The following is a 24627-nucleotide window of genomic DNA, read 5'->3' as shown; positions in this document are numbered from 1 at the left end:
ACCCCCGCTCCATGCTGAGAGCAAGGATGCTTATTCCAGCTTCTGATCTAGATTCTCAAAGGGTAAAAACTTGGGGGGGGGGCAGGAAATTCTATATATCTCTGTCCTCCCAGGTGGAGGAGCTCTATGAAGGTTACTGTATCCAATGCCGGCTACGAGACGGTGCCTCCAACATGCAGCAGGCCTTTGCTCTGTCTCCCTTGACGAAGGCTTCCCGGGAGAGCCTGGTGGAGCTGTACCGAAACCTCCAGGAGTGCACTGAGGTAGGGGATAGAACGAGAGATGGAGACGGTCTGCCTCCTTCGGGAGGCCCTTTCCTAAGTGGCAGGTTTTGTAATAAAAAAGAATCAGCCCCCAGTGCCCAGAAAAATGGACATCAGGAAGTTGATAGACAAAGATCCACTTCCCACAGAGTAGTAGATAAACTAGTTGATTTGAGCTCATGTGTCCTTACAGTGTCAAGTGAAATTCTCTCCCCCCAGTCTACTATACGCTAATTCTCTGACTTAAATTCTCTCACATGGGCTACATTTCTGACTCTAGAACTGGGCCTTGTGCAGTTTTCACCAGTCTATGGGAAAAACTCCCTGAATTATTCAACAAATATTAAGTGCCTTGGGATAGTTGAAGGTGAGGGATATATTTTTGTTTTTTTCATGTGTCCCCAATCTCTGGTTGTGAAAATAATCTCTTCCTACTCCCAAATTTTCATAGAAATTTTCCTCCCTCCCTCCCTCCTTCCCTTTCTGCCTCCTTCCCTCCCTCCCTTCTTTCCTTCCTTCCTCCCTTCTTTCCTTCCTTCCTCCCTTCTTCCCTTTTTTCTCCTTCCCTCTCTCCCTTCTTCCCTTCTTTCCTCCTTTCTTCCCTTCCTTCTTCCTTCCCTCCCTCCCTTCTTCCCTCCTTCCCTCCCTCCCTCCCTTCTTTCTTTCCTTCCTTCCTCTCTTTCTTTTTTTCTTTCATTGCAAAATAAAATGCAAGCAGAAAAAGAAAAAAAGTTGTAAAAATATGCTTCAATTTGCATTCAGAGGTTCATCCATTCTCTTTCCAGAGCTAGATTGCATTTTTCATCATGAGTCATTTGGAATTTTCTTGGAACATTATCTTGATCAGAGTAGCTGAGTCTTTCACAGTTGATCATCCTTACAATATTGCTATTAGTGTATACAATGTTCTCTTGGCTCTGCTCACTTCACTTTGTGAACTGATGTTCATGTGAGTCTTCCCAGGTTTTTCCTAAAACTATCCTGTTCATCATTTCTTATAGCACAATAGTATTCCATCATTCTCTGATTCTTTCTACCTCCCTCATGTTTATTTTTTTTAAAAGTCTTTTTCCTTCTCTTGTTGTTAGACTAACTTTTGGTAGGGGCAATAAGACAGAGGTTACTTCTAGTCAGTAGGCATCATGAGCTGGGCATTGAAGGTCAGGTAAGATAGTGGGTAAGAAAAGGAAGAGTAGGGCATTCTAGGCACAGAGAATCATAGAGCTTGGGTATACAGGATAGGAAGACATTAAGTGTGTTTGGGACATGGCAAGTAATCCCAGGGATTTTTTGTGTGGAAATTTATTTCATGTTAAATTTGTACCAATCCAACTCTCAGTAGAGATGGCAATAGATAGAGCCTTAGGCCTGGAGTCAAGAAGACTCAAGTTCCAATCCAGCCTTAGGCATTTACTAGCTGGGCAAAGAACTGGTTCTCTGGCTGAATTTCCTTATTTATAAAAGACAAAAAATCCAAAGCAAACTCCCAGGGTTGTTGGGAGAACCAAATGATTGATAATTGTAAAGTGCTTAGTCCAGTGTCTGGCACATAGAAGGTGTTATATTAATGTTTATTCTGTTCTCTTTTCCTTCAGTGTTCTTATGGTGATTTTCTCCACATAACTTGCCCCATCTGGGCATGCTGTGAGCAAACAGAAAAGAAATTATTATTATTTTTTAAGAAAGAAAAATAAATGTTCATGTCACTTCTTAGAATTCTGCCCTCCCTAGTGTTCTCATGACCTTAGACTTAACCAGAGGTGCATACCTATAATATTTTTGGTGTAATGATGTCCTAGGAAGCTGAGTAATTTCTCAGCTGGGTATTGGGGTGTCAGGGGACAAGCATGTTTTTTCTGAGCCTGTATGGGGGGTGGTAAAGGAACAGAAATGGGCAACCTGATGACTTGATATCTTGTGGGGCTTTACAGGACATGTGCTTGATTGAAGGGGCCCTGGAAGTGCACCTGGGGGAATTTCACGTCAAGATGAAAGGTAACTAGGTGCTGTTCTTCAGGATAGGATTAGGGTAGAAGCTAACAGGGTCTAGCTGTTAGACATTCTTAATTGGCTATACTGAAGCTCACCAAAAGGCAGTTGGGTGACTAGGAAGAGAACTTTTGGGATGGGGGAAACTACAATGGCCTGAGTGCCTAGAAAACATCCACAAGTCCTCTTTGGGGAATTGTTTGTCTTAGTAGGAGTTTGCCAACCATAGAACTATCTACTCCGCATGGGTGGGTGCCGGGGTTCAGGTTCTACAAAGGAGGCAGCATAGCACAGTGCAGGTCACTTATCTTCATATCTTCCAGCAAGTCACTCCTTTCCTTCTCTCTTGGACTTCCTCTCTTTACTTTCTGGCTTTGTTTTAGTGTTTAAGGGAGCTTTGTTTTTTTTTTAATTCTTGATTGTGATTCTCATTGGTTGTCCTGTGATTGTCCTGGTTGACCTTCCACTCTATTCCATAAGGATGAGTTGAAAAACATGAGCTGTTTTTGATTTGTCCTTCTTTATAATAGTATGTTGGGCAAGTTCTTAAATTGGCTATTCCTCTTGTGTCTGAGACTGTTTTGTTAGCCGTTTCTCAGAGCTTTTCTCTCCCACCCTCCCCTTCTGCTTCCAGAGAGAACCTTTTATAAATGAGGGAGCTGAGACCTAGAGAGGGTAATTTAGTTAAGATCATGCTGCTAGTTAGAGGCTAGTTGGAGAAAGGTAGAAGGGGTGATAGAAACCAACTTGGGGAAGGGGGTTAACACTTGAATATTTGTCTTTCAGGGCTGGTGGGGTATGCACGGCTATGTCCAGGAGACCAATATGAGGTAGGTAGAGGACAAAATAAGCAACCTGTTTGCTTAGGTGACTAACACAAAGACTATTCTTCTCCACCTAAGGAGTCATTTGACCACATGGATGTTTTCCTAGTTGTTCATATACAGTTCAGATGCTCAGCTCTTTAACAGAACAGCTTGGTAAGGAATGAGGGAAGTCCAACCCTAGTGCTGGTGCTTATTTTTAGACTTCAGCAGATTCTGACAGATGCCAAGGGGCATCATAGGATCTCAGAGGTGAAAGGGACCAACCCCTGCTGAGCAGGAATCCCTTTATAATTGATCATCCAACCAGCAAGTAAAGACCTTCGGCAATGAGGAACTGACCACTTCCTGAAGCAGCTGATTCTGCTTTGGGATCATTTTAATTATTAGCTTTTCCTTGTCAATCTGAACTCTGCCTCTGCAACTTCAATTTGTCATTTCCAGTTTTTCCTTCTGGAGCCACATAGAATTCTTCTTCCACATGACTGCCCTTCAGATACTTGAGAATGTGTATGTTTCTCCTAAGTTTTCTTTTCCCGCCAATCTTAATGTCTTTAGTTGTATCCATCTTTTTTTTTTGTTTTTTTTTTTAAAAATGTATTTTTTTTTTCAAATAGACATTGCTTTATGAATCCTGTTGGGAGAGAAAAATCAGAGCAAAAGGGAAAAATCATGGGAGAGAGAAAAAAACAGGAAAAAGAAGTGAACATAGCATTTGTTGATTTACACTCAATCTTCATAGTTCTCTTTCTGGATGCAGATGGCATTTTCTATCTAAAGTCTATTGGGATTGCTTTGGATCACTGAACCAATGAGAACAACCAAATCTTTCATAGTTGATCATCACACAAACTTGCTGTTATTGTGTACAATGTATTCCTGGTTCTGGTTGTTTCAGCATCAGTTTGTGTAAATCTTTCCAGGCCTTTCTAAAATCAGCTTGTTTATCATTTTTTATAGAACAATGATATTCCTTTATCTTCATATATTACAGCTTGTTCAGCCATTATCCAATTGATAAACATCTACTCATTTTCAATTCTTTGCCACCACAAAAAGAGCTACTACAAACATTTTTGCACATGTGGATCCTTTTCCCTTCACTTGTGCCCATCTTTAGATGCACACACTGGATGCTATATTTCCTCTCTCCTGAGCAGTCATTAAATTTTTTTCTCAGTGAATAAATATTTATTTGCCTTCTCTTTCATTCTTCCTGACTAGAAGGGAAAAAAAAAGAAAGACAAAACTCTTGTAACAAATTTGCACAGTCAGGCAAAACAAACTTGCTCACGGCCACATATGAAAATACATGTTTCATTCTGCTCCTTAGAATTCATCACCGCTAGATCAGAAGCTGGGGAGCATACCTCATCATTGGCCCTCTGGAATCATGATTGGTCATTGTATTTACAATGTTGTTATATAAATTCTCCTGAATCTACCCCCTTTACTTGCTCACCTCAGTTCTGGGAGGATATTTCTAGATTGGAGCTCTGTAACCACTTCAAAAGAACAAATCAGAAAAGATACTGACATTGCGCTCGCTCTCTCTCTCTCTCTCTCTCTCTCTCTCTCTCTCTCCCTCTCTCCCTCTCCCTCTCCCTCTCCCTCCCTCCCTCCCTCCCTTCCTCCCTCCCTCCCTCTCTCCCTCTCTCTCTGACCCTCAGGTATTCATCCGCCTGGGTCGCCAGAGGTGGAAGCTTAAGGGCAAAATTGAGACTGATGACAGCCAGACCTGGGATGAGGAAGAGAAGGTGTTCATTCCCACCCTTCATGAACACTTTGAAATCAAGGTAAGGCTGAATGTGAGAGAGAAGGAAAGAGAACCCTTAGAGCTGGTGAGACATCTAGTTGTCTCTCATAAATTCACAGATGAGGCCTCCATTTTTCAGTATCTTTGCTTTTCTTTTTTCCTATGGTTCCCATACCTGTCAGGAGAGCACTTGGCCTTTAGTATGGTACAAAGAGCCAGAGGCAACTTCCAGAGTTTTCATGGACCGTGGTCTGAACTGTCTTTGAAAAGAGTTGGGGGCAGCTAGGTGGCACAGTCCTGAAGTCAGGAGGAACTGAGTTCAAATGTGACCACAGACACTTACCACTTCCTAGCTGTGTGACCCTGGGCAAGTCACTTAACCCCAATTGCCTCAGCAAAAAAAGAAAAAAAAAAAAAAAAAGAAAAGAGTTGGAATACATTTATTTGGGACCCAAAATCCAGAGCTTCCAGCATGGCTGACTGCCACTAACCTGGTAACCTGGTTCAGGCCTTTTATCTCTTCTATATTCCTATAGAAATATATATATATATATAGTGTGTGTGTATATGCATGCACATATACATATGTGTATGTACATATATGTATATGTATACACACATATATAATGCCTACTTCAGACCTTTACTAGCTATTATGTGTTCCTATATGAATGACTTAATCTCTTTGATTCTCAGTTTTCTGATTTGTAAAATGGAAGGATTGACTCCAGAATCTCTTCCAAACTTCTTTTTCCTAATTTCAATCTTTTCCTTCTCTGATTTTCTTCACAACTTTTTGACAGTCTTCTCCAAATACTTATTTCAACTAAAATAACTTCTGTGGCTCGTCATGACCTAATGATAATAATAAATCACATTTACACAATATTTGAAACTTGGAAAAACACTTTCCTCTCAATGGTATTTTGTTTTTTCATTTACATGTAAAGATAGTTTTCAGCATTCATTTTTTTAAGACTTTGAGTTCCAAAATATTTTCTCCTGCTTCTCTTACCTCCCTGTTCTTCCAGCCAGGAAGCAATCTGATATAGGTTATATGTGTACAATCATTTTAAAGAAAAACACTTTCCTATCAATTACATTAATTGTTCCTAACTGGCATAAATCCCCAGACCTTCTCATGAGTTGGCTCTAACCTTACTTTTTTTTTTTTTTTTTTTTTTTTTAATTTCCTACTTTCAGCTTTTGAAGTTTCTACATGCTTGGGCTACTCTGTTCATGTTTTCCTTTGGAAGTCCTTCCTTTCCCTTCAGGGCCTGAATTTCCTGATACCTTTCTTTTCTTCCACAAATTGAGATTCTCTCTTTTATCTTACTTTGGAGCTCTCCTTTTCCCCCTCATATTCTCCTTGAATAGGAGTTATTTAGGTATATCCACCCACTCCATTTATTAGCTTATAAGAGCTTTAAAAACAGTATTTGAATATTTTTGAATCTCTTCTAAATGTTTTGTACATAAATAGATACTTAGCGGAAAAAAAACACAGGATCAAAGGGCTCTTGGCCTTGGCAGCCCGTGGCTGGGAGTGAGATCGCAAGTGCTGGATTCAGGTCACCTTTCCTTTGCTCTTAAACGTGGTCCTTGATTTGCTGTTGAGTCCCAGTAATTTCTGGGAGTGTGCCGGGAGACGAGGGCTGGTGGATATCCCCTGCAGGTCCTGGAGCTTCGAGGCCTGAGCACGCTGCTGGTTGGCACAGTAACCTGTGAGCTTGAGGACTTCTTCACCACTCGGCCCCAGACCATCGTTGTGGACATCACTGAGCTGGGGACCATTAAGCTGCAGCTGGAAGTTACCTGGAAGTGAGTAGACTTCTCCCACTCATCCCCTGTCATCCCCACTAAATGGTCCTTAAAATGCTCCATGGCCCCCCTAGTGGGACCCTGAAGTCCTCTGTCTGTCCACAGAATGGATTCCCCAAACTAGAGTCTTCCTGCGTGGCCCTTCTTGGACCCCAAAATACCAGCAGCAGAAGGATGCTGAAAACTCTCAGTCCTGTGCCTTTGAGGGGGTTTGGAGGCTCCCCCCTGTGGTGCTTTCACATATAGCGGCACTACCTGCCGTTACTCTGAGAACTTCAGCTGGGAACCAATGGCTTTGTGGATGGGATCAGGTGATGGCACCTGCCCCCCAGCCTGCAGAAGACCATGGGGCTCCAGCCTTGGCCCCCCAACCCCAACTTCATCTGCTCCATTCCAGACTGTGGGTGGGTCCCCTCTGGCCAGGGGCAAGAATTTGCAGGAATGGGATATAAAACATGGTATGAAAGGAGGAAATATTTCTTTTATTCTCCCTCCCCTCTTGCCTTAAGCTTAGCCACTTACAACGGATATGGAAAAGGCAAAGGTCAGGCTAGATCTGACCCAGTGAACTTTAAAGACAGTGTAAAAAAGACATTTTGGTGTCTTTTGGTAATTTGTTGCTCAATCTTTATTTCCCTTTCCTTCTGGGGAGAGAAACAAGCTTTTTCTTTCAGTGAAGCTAGACCTGTACTAGTCAGATCTGGCTTAGTCCCCCGGGGCAGAGACACTGATGGACCTACCCCAGATTTGGGAAGAAGGCATGGGCTGTGTCGTCCAGGGACCCCAGTGCTTTTAGCCTCTGTTTTAGAGGCCTCTGGTTAGATAGCGAAGGGACCAGAGGCCAGGACATGTGTTTGGGAATATTTCATCCAGTGGACATCAATTATTTTTGGCTCAGTGAAAGGAGAAAATTCCTAAAAGAGCTGCTTTGGGAGGAAGTGGTTCTCTATCACTGCAGCTCTTTAGGCAGAGGGTAGATAACCCCTATGGTTGCTATATAAAGAATTCCTATTTGGGAATAGGTTGGACTAGATACCCACTGTTTGGGCATTTTAATCTAACCCTCTCATTTAGAGTGAGGACACAAATGTGGAGAAAAAGTATTATGTGGACAGTCACATGGCAAAGTTAGCAGGTCCATCTGTTTGTCTCTTCCCTGCTCCTTTCCCAGTATTCTAGGTTAATCTCTCCTATTTATGAAAGAACAATGCTTCTTTTTTTTATTATAGCTTTTTATTTACAAGTTATATGCAAGGGTAATTTTACAGCATTGACAATTGCCAAACCTTTTGTTCCAATTTTTCCCCTCCTTCCCCCCATCCCCTCTCCCAGATGGCAGGTTGACCAATACATGTTAAATATGTTGAAGTATAAATTAAATTATATATATATATATATATATATATATATATATATATATATACACACACACACATATACACACATGTCCAAACAATTATTTTGTTGTACAAAAAGAATCGGACTCTGAAATAGTGTACAATTAGCCTGTGAGGGAAATAAAAAATGCAGGTGGACAAAAATAGAGGGATTGGGAATTCTATGTAATGGTTCATAGTCATTTCCCAGAGTTCTTTCACTGGGTGTAGCTGGTTCAATTTATTACTGCTCCATTGGAAATGATTTGGTTGATCTCATTGCTGAGAATGGGCAGGTCCATCAGAACTGATCATCATATAGTATTGTTATGGAAGTATATAATGATCTCCTGGTCCTGCTCCTTTCACTCAGCATCAGTTCATGTAAGTCTCTCCAGGCCTTTCTGAAATCATCTAGCTAGACCTAATGTTTCTTAAGACATTTTGCTTGTGTTTGTACCAAGTGGTGCAGAATGTTGAATCTGGAAAGACCTGAATTCAAATCCTGTCTCAAACAAGTAAGAGCTTGTGGCCAAGTAATAGAAGAGCAGGAATTTAAGACTATTTTGTAGGACTAAGCAAATTTTGGGGTTAGCTGGTGTTATTAGGTCCTTTTAGTGTTAACCTTTTTCAGTTTCAGTTTTCTTATCTGAAAAAAATAGGGATAATAGCACTTCAAAGATTGGAGGATAATAGAACTTAGAGCTGTCTTGGAGCCTTAGAGATAATTTGGTTATAGGTGGCTAGGTGCTCAGGAAGGATCTTGGGAAGATTGTGATCCTGGGCAAATCACTCAATCTATCTCAATTTCTTTATTTGTAAAATTGAGGATTAAATGAAATGTTTGACAAGCACTTTACAAGCCTTAACTATATAGATGCTAATTATTATTTAGTTTGACACTTTCACATATGAGAGAAGTTAAGATTTGTCCAGGATCATGGATTTATGCACAGTGCTAATTGAAGTGGGTATTTATTAAACTGAAAGTCCAGTTGCTTTGTCTCAGAAGCATCTGGGTAAGACATGGAGAGCTGTCCTGGGCCTTGGATCCTGCTTTGCATCTCACCCAAGACAGCATCGGGAAGGGTGGAGTGAAGGCAGCACCATCCCTGTCTGGGTGTGACTGTGGTCACCTACCATGCTGATTCAGGACCAGGACATCATCCTAGGGATGATTCTGGCCACACCTGTCACTCTCTTGTGCAGCAGCTGATTCTTTACAGTATTTATTCCTTGTTAAGGGAAAAAGGGCTTGAAACCATTCCCTTTCTCCCCGGCCTCCCCCAACTCTTTTCTCCTAATACCTACCTACATTCTGAATGGGTAGCTCAGTGGATAGAGCATTGGGGCTTAGAGTCCAGAAGACCTGAGTTCAAATCCAGCCTCAGATACTTACTTGCTATGTGGCTTTGAACAAATTAATAAATCTCTGTTTTCCTTAATCCATTGGAGAAGGGAATGGCAAACCACTCCAATCTCCTTGCCAAGAAAAATCTATGAACAGTATGAGTCATTGAACAACAACAATATAGCTTTGAACTATATTGAACAACTATATTGAATCTTGTTGAAAATCTATACATAATTTGAGCCACTATTTCATATAACACATTTCATATTTTCATGCAACATATCATATATATGAAATTTCACATGTAATATAGACCAACTCTAATCTCATATATACTCTGTGTGGTATGTGTGGGAAGGTGGTAATATTCAATAGCAGGATGATAAAAATATATACTACATCTATTATTGAAGCAAATCACTTCTGAAATATAGTCATGAGTGTGTAGTCAGTCCTAACTTTTGTGGGAGCAAAGTTACAAGATAATGGTACTAAAGTTAAGAAAAAAAGAGAATGTTTATAACTGAATATTTAGAAAATAGGAACTTAAGTTCTCACAACCACCAAAAATTATTCTTTTACTACAGATTGCTGAAAATCCACTTTTCTACATGTAAATATTCATAATAAACATTGATTCTGATAGTATGTACTTTTCCTAACACAGTAACCAAAAAATAAGCTACAAATTGCTGGGCAAAGGAGGGGTAAAGAAGGGGCAGGGACTGCATATTAGAAGAAATACTCAGCCCAGCATTAGGGGCTCTCCACCAGCAGGATACCTGCAGGGACCTCTTTGCTTCCCAGATCTTCCCAGAGGGGAGGTGGGATGCTTACTAGGCCTCTAACCACCATCCTATTCACCTACAAACCTAGCCACTTTCCTTGTTTTTCAATTCTCTCTTCGTGCACACTTGAGAGGCTACTTTAGTACTTTCTAATGTGGATTCACGAATACTTTCATGAAGACTTTTCTCCTTTTTGCTGCTAAAAACTTGTGCTCTCATTTTTCCCCTTCTCTGCAAGCCAAGAATGTGTGTATTTGCCAATGAGAAAATGAAATTGAAATTACTAATAAAATCAAGTGAATGCTTGAAAAATTAATTGCATGAATGTTGGATTGACTATGTATAGATGCATGTGTATGTGAATGTGAATGTAAATATGTGTATTTTTTCTACATATCTATATGTCTATATCTATTTGAAAGCTGACTATTTTGTGTAGCTTTTTAGCTGGTAAGCTCAAAGAAGAAAGGCAATTCATCATAATAGACTTGCTTTCTTCAAGCCCTATGTCTGATACATATTGCTTGAATCTGGGCAAGTCACTTAACTCCTCAGTATCCCAGGTACCTCTTTAGGACTTTAAAGACCAATTGAAAATCTTCCTTAGTGGAGGGAGTTTCCTTTTTGAGAGTTCTTGACACAAATGAAATCAAAGGTCTGGAACAAAAAGTGCTCAGTACTTAGTACTAGTGTTTCCTAGCACCAAGTTCCATTAAGCTACTAACAGTCAAATTAGCTTTTATTTAAGGTATTTTTTTCTCTCCTGGTAACATTAGAGTTAGAACAAACCTTAAGAGCTCACTTTGAGCTACTGCTTCATTTTATAAAAGGACAAATTGGTTCCCTAAGAGATGATTTGTCACAATGGGAAATGTCACACACACACACACACACACACACACACACACACATATATATATATATATATATATATATATATATATATATACATATTCTGCTATCAAATGTTACACTTTCCCCACACACTAAATATTTATTCTTCCCCCCACTAATCAAGGCAGCTGTGACTTTGACCCCTTCTCCTTTCTCTTCATTCCTGATCACTGGTAAACGCTGCCTCAGTATTTGTCCAAGACGCTTTTTAAGCATCATTATATTTTATGACACCCAACCCTTTCCCCCCTCCCCCTTTTTTGGCTTTATATTGATGAGGTACATTAAGTCCCAAAGGTAGGGATTGACCAAAATGATCTCCTGGATTCATATCATCTCTAGATCAAGGGGCAAAACTTTATTATATAATACTTTAACAAGTGGGCTAATTCCTTTTCAATTAATAAGAGAAGTGGTGGAACCTTTAAGGGAAAGGACCCAGAGCAAGGTATGCTGACTGTGCTAATTGTGTGTCAGCAAGTCAGATGGGGGTTATGGTTGTCCTGTTCATACCAGATAGCCTCAAGAGTTGACATTTATAGTTTACCCTCCAGATTGTATAAGGTAACAGCAGGCATCAGTCTAGAATGTATATACAAGATAATTCCGAAGGGTCTGCTTGCTCCTCACTGGGACTCACTTAGTTTCTGGGTTGCCACCAGAGACATGGTCTTTTGCTAGAGTCCATTTACCCCATCATTATCACTTCTATTAGTTTTCTTTTTTTTTTTTTTCCTTTGTAAAGCTTTTTATTTTCAAAACATGCATGGATAATTTGTCAACATTGACCCTCACATAGCCTTGTGGTTCGATTTTCCCCTTTCCTCCACCCCTTTCCCTAGATGGCAAGCAACCCAATATATGTTAAACATGTTAAAATTTGTTAAATCTAATATGTGTAAACATTTTCTATTAGTTTTCTATAGCTTAATTAGCTTACACATTACTCATTTTCTGGAATTGAGGTCCAAGCTTCCTTCATACATTCCCTATCCTATTCCCTTGCCTTCTGGTCTGGAGTGTTCTCTTCACTTTCTTAAAATCCCTGGCTTCCCTCAAAATTCAGCTCCATCAGCCACCTTCCAAGAGAGGCCTTTCCTGTCTCCACCCCACCTCCCACCCCAGGAGTTTCTGGGAGTGTCATTCTTTGACAAAATTCCTATTGGCATTCTAATGAAGCCTAAGGACTCCTTAGAATAAAGTTCTTAAATAAAAGCACAAAATAAAATGTATATGATTAAAAAGGAAACCAAAGGTTAGTGAAAATAAAGATATAATTTTTCCCCATCCAAATTCAAGGATTTCCCCCCCACATTTCCCCACCAGAGTATACCCAGGGACCTCAGGTTAGAAACCCTTAATCGAATCCAACCTCCTGATGGTACAGAAGAGAGGTCTTGAGAAGGAAGTGACAGATCTGGCCAGTTGCTCCCTGGTCTCCTGTTTTTACTCTTTTCCACTAGAGGCCTTGGCTCTTGTACCAAGGGCTGCCTACATCCAACTATGATATATTTATTCAAGTTAAAGATTTTCCCTCTCCCAGGCCAGCTCATTCTCATGTCCACAATATTGTTATTTTTAGAGATATTTGGGGTTACTTGACGTGCTCAGGACCACACAATGTCTGAAGCTGAATTTGAATTCAGGTTCTCTTGACTTCAGGGTTGGTGCTCTATTATCTAGCTGATTCAGTATGTCTACCTTCTTGGGACTTTTGTCAACCTGGGGCCTTGAGACCTCATAGTTCAGCAGTTTTTCTTCTTCCAACCAAGACCTCATACTGAACTGACCTGCACTTGATCTAGCAGCTGATGTGGGGTGGGAGATGTAGGTTACTTTGAAACAGAAGGCTCTGAGCACAGATGTTTGTTCATGGAGCCACCAGCTTCTGTGGTCTTGTGGTTTTTTCTCTTTGCATGGATATAGATTCATTCTCTTTTTAAAAAAAAAATAAACTTTTATCAATTTTGTTTTTATATCACCTATATTTCCTCCTTTTGTCTTTTTCTATCTTCCCAATGATCCATTACATATAAAATAAGAATTATATTATTATATGATTTTAAAAAAACAAACAATGAATACATCTAAAAAATGCTGACTATAATACTCCATACCTATGTGATGACCCCATTCCCTACTTCTGCAAAGGAGAGAAGGAAAATGTTTTCTTGTCATCTCCTCTTTGTCCCAAAATTACTTTTTTGACATTTTGTAAGGTTAATTTTTAATTGTTTTGTGCTTCTGTTTTCATTTAAAATATACTTTTATTTGTTTCATTAAATATTTTACAACTACACGTAAAATAGTTTTTAATTTGTTTCAAAAATTTTCGAATTGTAAATTCTCTACCTCCTTCCTATCCCTTCTTCCTCTTTGAAAAGGCAAGCAACATATTTTCATTGTTATAGTAATTGTATATTTTGTTTTCTAAGCTCTTTGCTTTGCATTAGTTTATGTGTCTCATTTTTCTCTGTATTCATCATATTCATTGTTTCTTACAGTAGGATAATATTCCTTTAACTTCATGTGCCATAGTTCTTTTTTAACTATTCATAGTTGATGGGTATCTACTTTGTTAACACAAAAGATCAGCTTTTCTTTCTTTTAAAAAATAATTAAATTTTATTTTTAACAAACTTTTAAAAATATATTTTCTTTCCCATACCTTTGTCACTATTTAAAAAAAACCCAAACTAATACATATACATAGTCAAAAACATTCCCACATTTATGTCTCATTCTATAACTGGCATCCTATCCATTCCATCACTCAACTGCCCTGGAAAGACCCAATTATTTGGCAATTACATTTCTAAGATAACAATGGTGTTACAGGAAGGCCTCAGTATAGCACAGGTACAAGCAGACAAGCACAAAAGGAACTGTTGAGGTTTTCTATGAAACATTAAAATTCCAGTAATATCTTTTTTATTTTATTTTATTTTCATTTTTTGCAAAGGGAGATGTCCCTGAGGCTTGGCTAACACCCAGACCTCTCTCTTCTGCCTTCTCAGCCCATTTGACACAGAGAGCTTCTTGGTATCCCCTGGAATTAGCAAGTATTCTGTGGGCAGCAGAAAAGGCTCCTTGTATAACTGGACACCTCCGAATACTCCCAGCTTCAGGGAAAAGTATTATCTTGTGAGTATGTAAGACCATTTCCTCTCCTTCTCTCCACCTTTTCTCTCTTCCCCCCAAATTAGCCAAGAACCCTCATGGATGACCTTCCTTGTATTGTTTGGTGAGTGTAACAGTTTAATCCACTCTCAATCTTAGTAATTGTGGGGAAGCTGTGACTGTCTGAACCCAGAGAATAGAAAAGTTGAGAATTCAGTCTGTTGCCAGCCTAGTATTTCCTTACCCTGTTTTTAGACTAACACAGTTCTTGCTGATGTTTCCATCTCGATAGTTCCTTTTATTTTCATCATATGGAAAAAAAAGACAGACTTATAGAGTAAGATCTGTATACCTGAAAAAAGTCCTTTGAGATCTTCTAATTAAAAAATCATCATTTTACAGACAAAGAAAGTGAGATCTGGTAGCAATAACTAGCTAGTTTGAACTGAGGTCCTCTGACTTAAAACACACTACTTTTTAAAAAAGTATTTATTTATTTAAAAAAAATTTTTTTTTAGGCAAACAGGGTTTAGGGACTTGCCCAGGGTCATATAGTTAGCAAGTGACTGAGGTAAAATTTGAAGTCACAGCCTTCTGATGCAGCACCAACTTAAGTGCTATTTTCAGTGACATCTGCATTGTTGTGAAGTTACAGCTAGTCATATTTTGAATGAATACTATTTTCTGGCACAGTAGTAAAAATGCTCTGTAGAAAACTGGTCCAGATGGCAGCAATGGCCCTGTCTTTACTCTGGAAAGTCCCCCTTCAGACTTACCCACCCAGCCTGCTAGACTTAGAGCAGATCTACTCTTTCTGATTAAACATTTGCTTAGAGACCTTGACAGAAATCAGGTGGCGTGTTTTTCTGTGGGAAGAAGCTGGAGTAATTCTGATTTGGAAGGTACTCTGGGGCAAAAGCATAAAATAACTTTTTGGAAATTTCTGCTCATCTGGTTCAGGGTACAAGAGACATTAGTTGAGTAAGGCACATACCTTCTGGGGGCTGTGAAATAATCCTAAGCAACATAGTTTGGAATAAACTGTTACCTGAGAGATGGACGTTTACTTAATTCAATAACATTTATTAAGTATCTGCCTACTGTGAACAAACCCCCAGAAACACAACATAGGATATCTGGTTAACAGAGAGGCAGCATGAGGGACATCCGTGGGAAATGGACCCCCTCTTCTCCCGCCGCTTGATCTTGCCCTCTTGGGTGCCCAGGACTGTGCCCGAGGAATCCAGACTCGAGGTGCCATCGAGCAGTAAAAGCATTAGCTTGAGGAGGGACTTAGTGTCCGCCAAAGCCCAGAGAGGCTCGTCCATCCTCAGAGGGGTTGTAGAGCAAGGAATTTGTCAGCTGACAGAACTTTTGAAAATCAAATGGTCTCCTAAGCCAGAGAGAGCCGTGATCTGTCAAAACACCCCCGCTCTGAGGTAATCACAGGCCTGACAAAAGCACAAAAAGCGGACAAGCTTTATAAACCGTCCGGGACAGAGCTTGCTTTTAATCAGTAAGAAAGCACCGTCACATCTTGGGAGGGTCACCCTGTCAGCCCTTCAGAGATAAGGAGCGGGATGTGCCTTTGAGTATCTGCAGCTTGGGCTGCGAGGGAGGCAGTGATGAGGCCAGGAGCATTTCTCTAGGCCCTGATGCCCGTGTTCACCTCTCCCAGTCTCTTTTCCAGCAGCAGCAGCCAGGGCCGGAGGGCCCGAGGAACAGCCCCCCGCCTCGCTCTTTGTTGAGCTACCTGTCTGAGAGTGACTTGGGTGTGCGTCTTCGGGGGAAGAGCACCGAGATGACCGAGGGGGACTCTTTCAGCTCAGATGACCCCAGGGAGACCGAGACGGGAACCTCAGCTTCCACCTCAGACGGGGGCTTCCCCCTCTTTGTTCCCGATGTCTCCGTTGAAGGGGAGCAGCAGGAAGCCTCAGCGCCGTGCTCAGGCGGGCTTTCACAGAAGGCCTCTCCAGGGGCTGGGGCCTGGCACACTGGGCCGCCTGGCCAGCCGGGCTCTGACCACATGGAGCTGCTTGGGCCCAGGCGCGGCTCCCTGCTCCAGGAGGGCCTGGTGTTGGACAGCCAGCTGGGGAAGCTGGGCACAGCGAAGCCCGAGGAACCCACGGAGGGCCCTGGACAGTCTGTGGAGAAAGCCTTGCAGGAGGTTCTAGATTTACTAAAGTTGATGAATCCTAGGCAGTCACAACTCCGGGAACTGGAGTACCAGGTTCTCTGCTTCAGGGATCGATTAAAGGTATAGCTTGTTTTCCTTCTGGGAATAATAAAGACAACTTGTATTTATTTAGTGCTTTAGGAGCATGAAGAATTTTCACTTCCATTATCTTATTCCATTCAAACACTTATTAAACACCTACTGTTTATAGGACATTGTGCTTGTGGCTTGGGGGGAGAAATGGGGAGAGAATATAGGCCAAAGCAGTCCCTGTCATTATGAAGCTTCCAGTCTCTTGGGAGATAAGACTCAGCCTGTGTAACTGGTACCCAGAAAGAACATTAGGTAGGTATCATGTTTCTTGTCTTCTAAGTGGCAAGCGAGAGAGGAAGGGGGAGGGAGAACATTTGGAATTGACAATAAAGAGTAAAAATCAAATTTTTTTTTCAAAAAGTAAAGAGTTATATTAGAGAGATATAGAAAAAAATGCCATGTGATATCAAGGGAGATCATTCATTAAGGACAGAGGAAGATCAGGGAAGGCTTCCAGGAGAATGTGGGACTTGAGTTGATCTCAAGGATCTTAAGGGATGAGGACATCCCTTAATCAGAAACCATTTACACATCTTGGGAGTGTCATCATGTCACCCCTTCAGAGATAAGTTGTAATGAAAAGAGGCAGATAGCATATTCCACCTTTATGTAATTTATAGTGGTGGGATTATGAGGCAAAAGGGAAAGGCTTTTCAAAGGATCAAGTCATGAAGGCCATTTGATTTTTCTAAGGGATTTGTGGGACAGGTGAGCTAAGCTATTGTCCCCATTTTGTAGATAAGAAAAAGGAAAGTAATTGGTTTAGGATTATTCGGGATTCAACCCTTGGGACTTCTGACTCCAAATTTAGAAGCTTTTCTTCCATTCTGACTTTCATCATCATCTTCACCATCACCATTGTCATTGTTTATATGGTGCTTACTGTATGTCAGACACTATGCTCAGTGCTTTATGATTATGATCGCATTTAGTCCTCACAGTTTTGTGAAGTAGGTGCTATTCTTATCCCCATTTTACAGGTGAGGAAACTGAGGCAGACAGGGATTAAGTGACTTGCACAGGGTCACACAGATAGTAACTTCTGAGGCTAGATTTGAATTCAGGTCCTCCTGACTCCAGGTCTGATGGTCTATCAACTGAGCCATCTAGCTGCCCCATTTCCCCTAAATTGCAAATCTCTCAAGGCCATAGTAACTTTGAGACCTCAGAGTAATCTCTCTTTTTATAAATAACCCTAGGCTAGGAATTAGGAGATTTAAGTTTTAGCCAGGGCTTTGCCACTTACTAACTTGAGAAATAATTTTTCCATTTATAAATTTCAGTTTTATTGTCTGTAAAGTGGGGACGATGATTTCTGCCTTATCTATCTCATAGGGTTGTTGTTGTTGTTTTTTTTTTATTTAATAGCCTTTTATTTACAGGATATATACATGGGTAACTTTACAGCATTAACAATTGCCAAACCTCTTGTTCCAATTTTTCACCTCTTACCCCCCCCACCCCCTCCCCTAGATGGCAGGATGACCAGTAGATGTTAAATATATTAAAATAGAACTTAGATACACAATAAGTATACATGACCAAAACATTATTTTGCTGTACAAAAAGAATCAGGCTCTGAATTATTGTACAATTAGCTTGTGAAGGAAATCAAAAATGCATGTGTGCATAAATATAGGGATTGGGAACTCATAGGGTTGTTGTAAGGATCAAATGAGCATCATTGATAAATATAAAGCACCTACTATGTGCCAGGCACTATACTAAGTGCTGGGGATACTAAAGGAGGCAAAGGCAGTCCCTGCTCCGGAGGAACTCGAGTGAAAGCATTCTATAAATTGTAAGGAATAGGGCCTGGATCAGTAGGAGAAAGACCTGCCAGTGCAGATCAACACCTCCTCTGCAAATTCTCTTTTTAGAGGTGGTTAATTAAGAGACTTGACCAGAGTCACATAGCCAGTACATGTCCGTGGTGGGACTTGAATCTGGGGTCTCATTGATGGGGGCTCTTTCTCTTCTTCAGCTGCTTTTCTGTGTTGCAGAAGCCCTTGGGCATTCTGTATGGATTAGGGGGATTCAAGGGAATGAGGAATTAGGGCTTGGAATTAGGAGACCTGGGATTGAATGCTGGCCCTGGCACTGGGACTTTGTGGCCATGGGCAGGGCTTCTCACTGAGCCTCTGTTTAATCATCAGTAAAGTAGGGATAATACATACCAGCGGTGTCTCATATACAGTATTAGAAATCATGATTGTTGTGTACTTGCTACCTTGTAACTCAACCATCCTAGTCAGACAAGTCCTTTTCCTATTTGTACAGTTCATGAAAGGGATTATTAAACCTCCCTGCCTTGTTTTAGGCCTTTCAGGGGGTAAATAAGGCTTATTTGCTGAACTGCTTCGTATACAGGGACCCTCCTCATTTTAGCCAGATAACGTTCCTGCTCTACTGAGGAGATAGATACTGTTCTGAAATCTTTTCCCCCTGTTTCCTGATAGCCCAAGGTCACCAACCAGGAACATTCATCCATGGAGAGTTTGATGGAGACCATATTAGAAAGTTTTGACTTTTTAAATGCTGACTTCAACCCAGATGAACTTTCCTTATTTGGCAGTGGCCAAGCCCACAGCATAAAGTGAGTAAACCCCAAGCCCAGAGTGACCTCCTGCTCTCCTAGAGACCTCCTCTCCATCCTAATTGGTTTTCTTTCTGTTGTCTACATCAGTTGCCCAATTGCATCAACTTCTTCTATGGCCAGGCCTAACAATGACTTGTCCTGGAGATAAAGTTGTTAAAGTACAAAGCAGCGATTGTGTTTTGATTGATGGTGCTTCACCCCTCAATCAGTGTGTAGCAAGCCGCTTCTGTAGATTTCTTTCCTCCTGTAAAATACATTCGACCATACCTTTAAGGTGCTTACTCATTTTAATGTTCCAATTTTGAGTTTATAACAAGGATCATACATTTTAATTCTTTTTAAGCAGCTTCCTTTTCTCCCTCCCTTCTTCCCTGTTTCCTTCCCTCCCTTCTTTCCTTTCCTCCTTGTTCCCTCCTTCCTTCCCCTCCTTTTCCTCTGTCCACCTAGGGTTTCATACTTTTACCTGTTGGTACTGTGACCAAAGGAATGTGAATTTTGATCCCTGAAACCTCACAAGATGTCTTGGGGTTTACTGCCTAGATTTCTTTCTTAAGGACCATGTTTTAAACCCAGACCAAGGGGGCTCTCACTGACCAACAATAAGTCCCAGGCCAAGATTCCCTTGATCTTATTTGGACCCTGATGGCTCAAAGTGATTATAAATAGCAATTATTTCTATTTTATCCAGGAATCTTGAGAGTCTTTCCCTCTTGTTTATTTTTGTTTTTTTTGACTAGATAAGAGAGGCCATTTTTTGCCTCATTTCTTCCCTAGCCTTAATCATGGATTGGACTTTGCTTTAGTCAAACTGAGACCTGTTAAAGACCTTAGTTTAGAAAGGCCAAGGTCTCCCCCTGCGCCCAGGGCCTCTCCAGTCCTCCTGATCTCTCTCTCTGGCCACTGGCCACAGGTACACCACTGGCTCTGGTGACCTTGCCCAGCCCTCCCTCCCTCCAATCCACTTTACTTGCATACCATAGCATCCCCTCCCTGGTGGCATGTCCCCTTTGACACAAAGGATGAGCAAGGCCCTTTATTTGAACCAGCCGGGATCTGTCTTGGTTTAATTTTAAACTTGGAGAACGTTAGTGTCCAACACCCTTGTAATACAGGGAGCAGAGGCCCAGAAAGAAGTGACTGTCCAAGCTTCAGAAGTAGTGAGGGGCAGGGCTAGCCCTTGAGCTGAAGTCTATGAATTTTAATGCTCTTTTCGTCATACCATGTGATCCCTTGAAACCTCCACGCTGTATACACTTCCCTCCCTCTATATTTAAATGCTTTTCATTATTTTTTTCTTTTTGGGTCCTTTCTCAGTTTATCTATCTCTCTGTCTCCCTCTCTTGCTCTCCCTTCTCACCTCCAGTCTGTCTCTTCCCCTGTCTCTGTCTCTGTTTCTCTCCTTGGTGTTTTTTCTCTGTGTCTCTAGTCTCTGTTTATCTCTCAGAATCCAGAATAGCATTCTCTTTATATAGGCACATAGTAAATGCTTATTAAATGAAAACATTTGAATGTTTTGAATTTGAATGAAAAAAAATTTATCAAATGCTTAAAATGAAAAATTAGATCCATGGGCATGAAGCCCAGAGATGGGTTCTCTAATACAAAGCGATACAGGGAAGGGGATGGATGGTTAAAAGAGTTAACCAGTTTCTTTCTCTCAATCCCATTCAGTAACGATGGCACTTCTCAGTCTGTGAAAGCGTCAGCCAAAGAGCTCACAGCAGGGATTCATGAGTTAGATGTGCTTTTGGTGGTTCATCTCCAAGTGTGCAGAGCTCTTTTACAGGTAAAGAAAGCATGGGGTTCAGGGCAACTGGCCATTAATACCGAGTAGGTAGAATGGGAGAAATCCCCAGCCATAAGCATTTGTGCGATGGGGAGGTGCTGGGGATACATGTACCATGCAAGGCACAATCCTGGTTCTACAATACACAGGGGAAGGGGAGAAGTTTGGTTCTGTACTGGGGAAGTGATGGGTCTGTCTATATTACCCTCCCTGTGTGGCCAAGTCACCATTTCTTCATCTGCACAAAGACAAGGGTGAGTTAGATGATCTCTAAAGTCCTTGGGCCAGATTCCTTTGAGGACAACGTAAATTATGTTTCTTGTGTTTGTATGGAACATTTCACATCCAAAATGGCAGCTGGATGGCCCAGTGGCTAGAGCACCGGACCGGAGTGAGGAACACCTGAGTCCAAATCGTGTCTCAGATGCTTCATAACTGGGCAAGTCACTTAGCCTTTGGCTGCCTCCATTCCCTTGTGTAAAATGCTAATAATAAGAGTAAGGATAAAATGAGATAACATTTGGAAGGCACTTTGTGCTATGTAAACACTAGATATTTATTATTATCAGCACTATTATCAGTGTTAAAAAGTCAAGCCACCCTTACCCTGTGGGGTAAAATCAGGGGAAGTCCAGGTCTCTGGAATGCCTATGAATGATTTCAAAAGGGTTTTTACTAGCACTGACTCTGAGGCAACATGGACTGTTTTCTAGAAACTGATGTGTCCCAACTTGTCAAGACTGGTCCAGGAAAGCCTTCTGGAAGAAGTGCTGCAACAGAAAGAGGTTCTGGAGAAGCTGTCTGTTCTCGATGTGGAGAAGGTCAGGAACGCTACGTCTGCTGATGAGCGTATGTAGCCTGCTCACAAACTACGGGAAACAGTGGGTGACGTCCAGGGGCTCATCTTTTAAATCCAGGGGTACAGCAGTGAGAACATCAGTCTCTGTGACCCAGACCCGAGGCACAGTTCAGCCATTTGCTATCCGTGTGGCCTTAGGAGCCGATCATTTGTAACAATACTTTATAGACAGTAAAACGCTGTGTAAATGTGAGCTACTATTTTTATGGAACTTGCCTAAGGTCTCATGATAAATGATGGAGTTGGGGCTATTGTTTTGTTTTTCAGTTACACCACTTTGGCCCTTACAGCTCCAGAGTGATGGTAATGTCAGCATTGTGGGCCTTATATGTTATAAGAAGAAAAATCTCTTTAATCCCATCCCAGAGACCTGGTGGAATCAGTGGTGTCAAGCTCAAATTGAACAGGGCCACTAAAATGTGCCTTTGAATCCTGCTGCCACATATTGATTTGGAAAACTACATATTAACTTTGTCTATGTTCTACTGCATTTTTATTTATTTTGTTCAATATTTACCAATTACATTTTAGTCTGATTTGGGTAGCACTTGGGTGCATAGCAGACAGGGGGCTGTTTGCTTTTGATATCTTTAATGTGTTCCACAGAAGAGCTACAGCTATAATAGAAATAAGGCATTTTTAAAAAAGATCTTGCTAACCATAGAATTTCCTTTTTAAATTTTTTAAAAATTAAATTTATATTTCTTTCAATTTGCCTCTTCTCATTCCTCTTTTTCTCCTTGGGAAAGAAAAACTATGTTAACATCCATGTATATTATAGTTAAACAGAATGGATTCTCCCATAGGCCATGTACAAATAATATATGTCTCAATCTGCCCTCTATCATCTCTCCCTCAGGAAGATTTTCATAGAATTTCCAAAGCCAAAGAATTTTGAATAGTAAAATTCTAGTCCGAAGGAGAAAGTATTTAAGAAGTTCTAAGAAGTATCTGAGAAGTTCAGAGACTAACTTGTCTTTATACCGTGCTTTTAGATTTACAAATCACTTTCCTTGCCACCCTGAGGTACATACATAGCCTCAGATAAGTATTTTCCCCAAGGTCATTCAGATTCTAAGTGATAAAGCAGGAACTTCTGACTTAGTGCTGGACAGTTTTCACTGTACCATGCTGTTTCCACTGGCTTGTACAGAACTTGGAATCTTTTAAGAACTAGAGAAAAAAATGGAGTAAAAGGAAGAAGCCCTATTTTTATCCATCTTTGAAAATTGTTATTCTTCCCCAGATTCTAAAGACCTATAAGGTTGTTATTGATAGGAAGAGAAGGTCAGAGGCTGTTCTTTCCTTGGAGAATGCTCTCAGAAAGGAATTCTCCTATAGGGATCAATAAAGCTCCAAGGGATACTCATGGATAGCAGGGGCTGAGCTGAGGGAGATTTGATTTCAGGCGTCTTTTCCTGAACATGTTTTCCAGTAATGCCAGAATTCTGGATAATTAATGATTCTAAATCTGGCTTTTCAGTTATTCCTCAGGCAAAGAAGAAGAAGCGGTATCTGAAGATGTGGAGTGAATGTACCGGGCCAGGAGGGAACCTATTCTGCTCAGCAAAAAAATTCCAAAATCAACTAAAAAAAATGTTTCTGCACAAAATTAAAGGGAAATATCCTGGACAACTTGAGATAGGTAGATTTATTGAAAATTCTTTGTATTTCAGTCAGTCAACAAAGCACTTATTAAGCACTTATCACTTGCCAGATACTATGCTAAACACTAAGGATACCCAAAAACAAACAAAAAAATGACCCTGCCCTCAAGGAGCTTTCATTCTAATGACAAAATGTATATTAACAAAAACATATAAGGTAAATATAGAAGAGCTGTAAGAATTGCTACTGTAATAATCCCAGAAGGTGATAAGCCCAAACTATAGTTATCACCGTTTTAGTTGTAGAGAAAGAAATAAGATTTGGCAATAAATTGGCTATGTGGAGTGAGAGGGAGGAGTCAAGGATGCTGAGACTTTAAGTCTATAGGGCTGAGAATGATGGCACCCTTAACAGTAATGGGAAATAACCAAGAGGGGAAGTTTGGGGTGAAGGAAAGAAGAGTTCTTTTTGAAATGTTGAATTTGAGATGGTCAGAAGTTGATATACTCATCTGCATGGAGATGATTACCAAGTGCTCGGAGGCTGATAAGGTCACTAAGGGAAATAGCATAGAGCAAAAAGGGAAGAGGCCTAAGTGGACAAAGCATTGGAGAACACACCCTATTAGTTGTGTGACATGAAGAATGAACAAGGGAAAATGGAGTGGGTGGTGAGACGGGGGAGAAGCAGGAGGGCAGAACTATAGAAAAAGCGTGTCCAAAGGGACAAGGACGGTCAGTAATGTCAGATGCTAGCAGTGGTGAAGGAGGGCGCAGAGAAGAGGCAGTCAGAGTGGGCAATTAGAACAGTGGAGAGAGCAGTTTCAGTCGAATTTCAGAAGCCAGATGATGGAGAGATTGAATGAAAGAAGTGTGGGCACCAATTGCAGATAGCTTTTTAAAGGAATTTAGCCTTAAAGAGGAGGAGAGAGAGAAAGGATGATGTTGGAGGGTATTTTTGTTGTCTTTTAAGACCAGAGCAGGTCTGGTCATGTTTGTAGACAGCAAGGAAGGATCCAGTAGATGGAAAGGGAGGATTAGAAAGAAAATAGGAATAATGGTGAAATAATCTACTGGAGAAGGGGGAAAGGATGGAATCCTTTTGGCTTTGGCAAGCAAAAGAGCCCTCCCTTTTTTTTAGGTTCATCTATTCCAAAGCTATCACCTAAACCAGATTCTAGCAGCTCTTATTTATCACCCCCATTCCCACCCAGGATTTTCCCCTTCCACTGAGAATTAAGTCACTAGCTCTGTAGTCTTCCTACCCTTCCCAACTCCCTCCCTCATTCTCGGGCAGAGCTATATGAGGTCTGGGAGAAGGA

At 40.9% G+C, this 24627-nt stretch overlaps 1 protein-coding gene across 6 annotated transcripts in view; it reads left to right on the top strand.

Moving 5' to 3' along the window:
- The window catches only part of RIPOR3 (RIPOR family member 3), a 108726-nt gene that overhangs the window by 75352 nt on the left and 8747 nt on the right, over positions 1 to 24627 (top strand). For 5 of the 6 annotated variants that reach the window (XM_031951626.1, XM_031951623.1, XM_031951622.1 and 2 more), the window contains 11 exons: positions 114 to 263; positions 2195 to 2258; positions 3039 to 3082; positions 4747 to 4872; positions 6508 to 6653; positions 14083 to 14209; positions 15864 to 16442; positions 18914 to 19050; positions 20725 to 20839; positions 21553 to 21688; positions 23182 to 23343. In XM_031951626.1, coding sequence (XP_031807486.1) covers positions 114 to 263; positions 2195 to 2258; positions 3039 to 3082; positions 4747 to 4872; positions 6508 to 6653; positions 14083 to 14209; positions 15864 to 16442; positions 18914 to 19050; positions 20725 to 20839; positions 21553 to 21688; positions 23182 to 23343 — 1786 coding nt within the window. The remainder of the gene's footprint in view (positions 1 to 113; positions 264 to 2194; positions 2259 to 3038; positions 3083 to 4746; positions 4873 to 6507; positions 6654 to 14082; positions 14210 to 15863; positions 16443 to 18913; positions 19051 to 20724; positions 20840 to 21552; positions 21689 to 23181; positions 23344 to 24627) is intronic. The other variant, XM_031951625.1, reaches the window with a different exon arrangement.

Source organism: Sarcophilus harrisii, chromosome 2, assembly GCF_902635505.1.
Source record: "Sarcophilus harrisii chromosome 2, mSarHar1.11, whole genome shotgun sequence".
NCBI classification, from domain to species: Eukaryota; Metazoa; Chordata; class Mammalia; order Dasyuromorphia; family Dasyuridae; genus Sarcophilus; species Sarcophilus harrisii.
This window is presented reverse-complemented; position numbering and strand designations above follow the sequence as displayed.